Source organism: Magnolia sinica, chromosome 5, assembly GCF_029962835.1.
Source record: "Magnolia sinica isolate HGM2019 chromosome 5, MsV1, whole genome shotgun sequence".
NCBI classification, from domain to species: domain Eukaryota; kingdom Viridiplantae; phylum Streptophyta; class Magnoliopsida; order Magnoliales; family Magnoliaceae; genus Magnolia; species Magnolia sinica.
The window spans coordinates 103,365,330-103,371,303 of NC_080577.1; the positions used below are offsets into that span (position 1 = coordinate 103,365,330).

Genomic DNA, 5,974 nt, shown 5'->3' on the forward strand with positions numbered 1-5,974 from the left:
ACAAGAAAATGGTGATTAAAAGAGCCGTTGAAAACTTCCTAGGCCCCACTGTAACATTTATTTTCCATCTAAACTGTTATTGCTTAGTTCACATAGACATAGCTGAAGGGCAAATATAAACATCAGTTTGATCCAAAACTTTTGTGGGGCCAAGGAGCTTTTAATGGTGGGCGTTCAATCACCACTGTTTCCTATTCAGTCCACCTGAGATTTTAATCTGCCTAACTTTGTTGACTCGTACCCTAAAATGATCTAGCAAAATGAACGTACGGCATAGATAAAATAGATAGAACGGATACATCATGATGAAACTCACAGAGCACCGTCGCTGTTGGCAGCGCCAGAATGCAAACCGCGTTCCCAAACGACCCCTTAAGATGGCAAAGCCTCTCTCTCTCTCACTTAAACACACCATGATCAAGAAGGTGTTAGCCTTTGTTTTCATCATCTTCTCTATAGCTTGTAATGCCAAGAAAGAAGACTGCTACCCTTCTTCTTGTGGAGTTATCCCCAACATCAGCTACCCATTCTACTTAAATTCCGATCCTGCTCACTTTAGTAACTGTGGTTACATCAACCTCTTCTGTGAAGACAATCGGACAGTTCTGTTTAATTTATCAGTAAAATACTATGTCGAAGAGATCTCATATATTAATCAGGAGATCCGAGTCGTCCATGCCGGTTTACAAAGAAATAGTTGCTTTCCACTACCTCAAAATTCCTATATGCAGACTTTCGGATACTCATACCAGTGGGATCCTGCTACCCCAATGGAAGATGTTATATTTGTGAATTGTTCTCAATCAATAGACGATCCTTCGTATATAACTGCTCTCCCTTGCCTCAACAAATCAACTAGTTCGTTTCTATATGTCCTTGTCGGCCAGAGGTCTGTGTCTGATCTCGAGTTTTCTTGCGAGAAAGTAGCAGCTTCCCTAGCAGCGGGTGAAAATCTTGGGAATAAATCTTACCTTGAAATTCACCGTATATTGTTGATGGGTTTACGCCTAAGATGGTATGAATATCATTATCGAGGTGTTGAACGGTGTCCACGATTCACCACATCGCCTTACTGTGAGTACCCATTTATCTGGTTCTGGACATGCATTTGGAATTTAGGAAATGCAGGTGTATGCTCATATTAGAGATATTTTACTTTTTCTTCTTTTCTTTTCTGTCTTTTTTGGGTTGAGATTAAAATAGTCTTAGAAAACGAACGATTTATATAAACTATGATATCTAATACATAATTATTATTACATTAAATCAGATGAACTCATTTTTAGGTGGCACCCAAACAGGGCATTTGGTTTAAAATCACAAACGTTCCCAAGAAAGCAAAGGCATTTAACCACTAAACCTAGGCTCTAGAGATATTTTTTTAAGCTAATTTTTTAAATTTCTCTTAATGCAAATATCCAAGATGTCTAGCACTAGTCTAAAATATTTCTAATTTGATTATTAAGTACCAAGTTAAGTTAAACCTCAATCTAGGTCTCGAGTCAACCCAGCCTGGTTAGACATTGAGTGGCTTTCGGGTTTTAAAACTATGCTCGCTTGTATGATCTTCTACTAATAAATTGCAATACGTTATCAGAGGAATGTGCAATCTCATTTCTATTTTAGATAATTTATAATCTCTTGCAGTGAGTAGTTCATATAAAACTTTTAAAACACGAGAAATTATAAATTAGAGAATGTTTATTGAGAAAATTCTTTCTCAAAAGACCCATACTATAAGATGTTTGTTGGTCATTACGGTTTCTTGTTTACCCAATGATAGGAAAACAGTACGAGCATGTGGTAGGAGATGCTACGAATGTTATCATTTCAGTTTTCAGAAGCATAAATGAACGTACCACCTGCTTTGTCAGCTTCCCACCATATTTGGTATTTAGACCTTTGATTTCAAGCCCCATTGAGCCCTCAGCGGACAACTCACAAAACATCCATACCTGACTCATGAGCCTTTATTACAGGCCCAAATCCGACACGAATTGGGCTGGGATCCAAAACCAAAGTGCTAGCTTTAGCCGGAAATTATAGTTTCAGCGGCACAGTAGAGCACACATCTCTCTCCCATTGTGAATTAATTATTGTTTATATACAGGAGTAAAAAGAAGAAAAACTACTGTTTTCTACATATTGATTGTTGCATCCAACCCACTTGGTCCATCATCTTTGTCATGTTTTTATTCTTCTTCTATGTTTTCTTTTATCAAGGCAGAGGTAGTGATATCAGGTTTTCTTAGGCTTTAAACTGCAACAATGCCACACAGTGTAAGAAAATACCTGCACCCTTCTCCATGCTGTGATCTTATGTTGCAACAGAAGGAAAACGAACTTGAGTGAAATGCCATGTTTTTCATGCTAATACAGTTTCCCCTCGGACTTTGCAGGCTTCTTCGAAGGAGTACTTTTCTTCATACAAGGTAAAGATCCTCCAAACACCCATTTCTTCTTGCACTTCTTTTGTTGCTGAAACATGGAAGAGCTTTCGGTTTTATCATGTATATGAAATGATTATTGATTTTGTTTCCTTCTCGTGATTTTTGGGCAGGTCATTTTCGCTATGACTGGATCCCAGTTATAGGTAAGATTGTCTAAAAATGTTAAGGTTTGAATGAATGATGCTTTTGTTAGTCTCTGATAAAAGAGTTTTATTGTCCTTTCTCTTTGTGAAGAACGCATTATGATCCCAAGAACTTCGATTGGGATATTTTGCCTAGCTATCTATTTGATCTACAAGTTAAGAAGGAGGCATTTGTCAATGGATGAGACGATCGAAGCGTTTTTAAGTAACTACAAGACTCACATTCCTAAGAGATACTCATACTGGGGTATTCTTATGATGACAAACCGATTCAAAGAAAAATTAGGACAAGGAGGCTTTGGCTCTGTTTACAAAGGGAAGCTTCCAAATGGTCATCTTGTCGCGGTAAAGATGTTGGCTAAATCGAAGGGCGATGGGCAGGATTTCATCAACGAAGTTGCCACCATCGGAAGGATTCATCATGTCAATATAGTGCAACTAATAGGATTCTGCGCGGAGGGATCTAAAAGGGCTCTCATCTATGACTTCATGCCAAATGGATCTCTAGACAAACACATTTTCTCACAAGAAGGGACAGCCAGCCCTTTGAGTTGGGAGAAGCTACATGAGATCGCATTAGGAATAGCTCGTGGGATCGAGTATCTGCATCGGGGCTGCGACATGCAGATTCTACATTTCGACATCAAACCTCACAACATTCTTCTCGACAAGGACTTCATACCCAAGGTTTCAGACTTTGGTCTCGCGAAATTCTTTCCAACAGATGATAGCATTGTGTCGGTCACAGCTGCCAGGGGCACGATAGGGTACATGGCACCTGAACTCTTTTACCATAACATAGGAGGTGTGTCCTACAAGTCTGATGTTTACAGTTTTGGAATGTTGTTGATGGAAATTGCTGGGAGGAGGAAGAATCTAAATGCTTTTGCAGACAAATCGAGCCAAATCTACTTCCCGTCATGGATTTATGATCGTCTCGAGCAAGGTGGAAATGTGGAATTGGAGGATGCTACGGAGGATGAAAAGATATTGGCAAAGAAGTTTATTATAATTGCACTGTGGTGCATACAAATGAAGCCTACTGATCGTCCTTCAATGAGCAAAGTTGTCGAGATGCTAGAAGGAAGTGCAGAACTTCCACAAATGCCACCCAAGCCTTTTCTGTCTTCTCCGCAACGGGTGCCTAAGGAAGACGATGAAGCTACTACAAGTGCCTAATGAAAATCAAACTATTCAACTGTTTGATTCACTCTCACAATATTTTAAATATACAGTTAGATTATTTAATGAATTAGGGCTGCATTTGGACATTCAATTGAATAGAATTGTAATAATATTACAATTCAATTCAACAGAGTAATTTACCACATTTTATTCATAGTGAAGGATTCACCTCAAATTGAAATTAGTGTTGTTTCAGTAACAGCTTGAAATGCTTGAAATTTCAATTAGGGTTTTGCTCCTCATTATGAATTAAAACAGTGGTATCCACTTTGGCCATTTCTTCATAATGAATTGAGTGAATTGCAGTTCAGTTCAATTGAGAATCCAAACACAGCCTAGATCATTAGAACAATAGGATGCTTTTAGTATCAGAAGAATAGTGCTAGTGTGCTTGCTGTTATCTTCTCAACTTTCTTGTAAGGTTCATGACAGTGCATTTCTTGTTATACATGTCTGTTCCAACAGTCCCAAACCCAGTAAGAGGACTCTTATTTAGCAATGAATATCTGTTTACTTTGCATTCTGGTAGAATAATTGATAAGGCCCTAAGAGTAATGCTTTGGGAAACTTATGTTTTTCATATGAATTCTTCATGATAGAAATGCACATGTTGAAGAGAAGATAATGAGGAACTTCCATTGATTGAAGTTCAAGGTATATACCTAATTCTCCAATCAGAAAATGATGTGAAGAGTTCTGAAAGACGAAGCGCATGTTTGAATGCTGTCCATTTATCATTTAGAGGTTTTAGTTGTGATTTACTTGCAGCCTACACCCATGTGAATGCATCATGTGTGCATTGGATCCAAATTGTCCACCTGAAGCATCACAACATGACCATACCTCCGCTGAAAAATGAGGTCCATCAAATAGATGTTCAGGTGGGCCACAACAGTGGACTAAATCTGAACTGTATGTCAACTTTTCCAACAGGCTCGACACATTCTGTTACACCAATCAGGTTGTTATGATGCCAAATGAATTGGAATGGCTTATTGGTACCACCTTAATGCAGATCACCTGTCTGTCTCAAGAAAAGATTTTACAAATGGACTGATTGCTGATGTAGATCGGGTCACAAACAGTTTCATGGCCAAGATGGATCAGAAAAGCCCAATCGGAAGCGGAGGTGATCTGGACTGTCAGAACTTAAAACGGATGTATCTCGCAAACCGGAATGAGTTATCGGACGTACCATACGATTTTGGGGTAGGACGAGCTACTTTAGCCAACCAGGTTTCCCACAATAAATTTGCAAAATACCACCAAATCGATGGTTGAAATCCTGTTTTAATTTCGTTTTTACTATTTATAATAAGTTTTAGTTTGAGTATAACTCTTCATCCGTTGGGCTTTAGGACTTGCGCCCAACATGAAAAGTGCTTAGAATAATTAGGAGAACATCATGGTTCAGCCAAATAGGACACTTACTATTCTTGGCCAAAAACCATGCGCACTAGTAGACATCACAACCGTCTACAAATAGTAAGTTTACTATTTATAGTAAGTTGCGATTTCTAGAAGTTTTAGTTGTAGTTTGATTCCGAAACTTCTCCCATGGCTTAGTATCCCTATTTAATGGGTTGTAGACTCATTTATTTCAGATATCAATCAAATTATGAATTTTATAGAATTTATTTTCTATTTTCCTTTTTTTTTTCTTCATAGATTCGAAGTCTCTATGAGGAGTCCAGAGAATCACCGTTGATTCGGAGTAGTTATCCTTGAGAAAGACAATGATCGACCTCATCACATTCATCCCTGCGTCAATTGCTCTCACAAGTATTTCCAGACTTCTTAGTAACCACATTTTCAAAGGGTAATTGATTTTGATTAGATATTTTGTGGGACGTATGATATCAATCTTTTCCTCAGCATTGAAGGTAGAAAAGAACAGAGCATAAGTAGCTACCAGCCAGAAAGTTGAGTTGGTAAGGACACAAGTTATCTGAGCCATTACTGGCTCCTCTGGCCCACATGGGTTGCAAAGACTTTCTCCGAAGGCGGATGACTTAACAAAATAAATTAAATTAGGGCAGCTTGACTTCAGATTATGATCGTGGACAAAATAAAACAAGGGCGGCTTGACTTCAGATGGTGATCGTGGACTTCAAAAGTCTCTCTCTCCCTCCCTCTATTGTTAGTGACCTAGGAGGGTTCTTCAGGCCCTCAGCCTACTTTAGTGGCAAATCTTGC

The 5,974-nt window shown here is 38.6% G+C and overlaps 1 protein-coding gene across 1 annotated transcript; it reads left to right on the plus strand.

The window, feature by feature from the left end:
• Positions 1-334: 334 nt before the first annotated feature.
• Positions 335-4,298, plus strand: LOC131246495 (rust resistance kinase Lr10-like). The gene is made up of 4 exons (XM_058246682.1): positions 335-1,074; positions 2,400-2,432; positions 2,561-2,593; positions 2,685-4,298. Exons 1-4 carry the CDS (start codon positions 378-380, stop codon positions 3,770-3,772), a joined length of 1,851 nt encoding a protein of 616 aa, XP_058102665.1. The 5' UTR covers positions 335-377; the 3' UTR covers positions 3,773-4,298.
• The last annotated feature ends 1,676 nt before the right edge of the window (positions 4,299-5,974 follow it).

Bases quoted from the DNA above. Each gene is read 5' to 3' on its own strand.
- LOC131246495 (XM_058246682.1), top strand. From the start codon at position 378: ATGGCAAAGCCTCTCTCTCTCTCACTTAAACACACCATGATCAAGAAG. The intron at 2,433-2,560 runs GTAAAGATCCTC...ATTTTTGGGCAG, and splicing joins AGTACTTTTCTTCATACAAG to GTCATTTTCGCTATGACTGG. The intron at 2,594-2,684 runs GTAAGATTGTCT...CTCTTTGTGAAG, and splicing joins TGACTGGATCCCAGTTATAG to AACGCATTATGATCCCAAGA.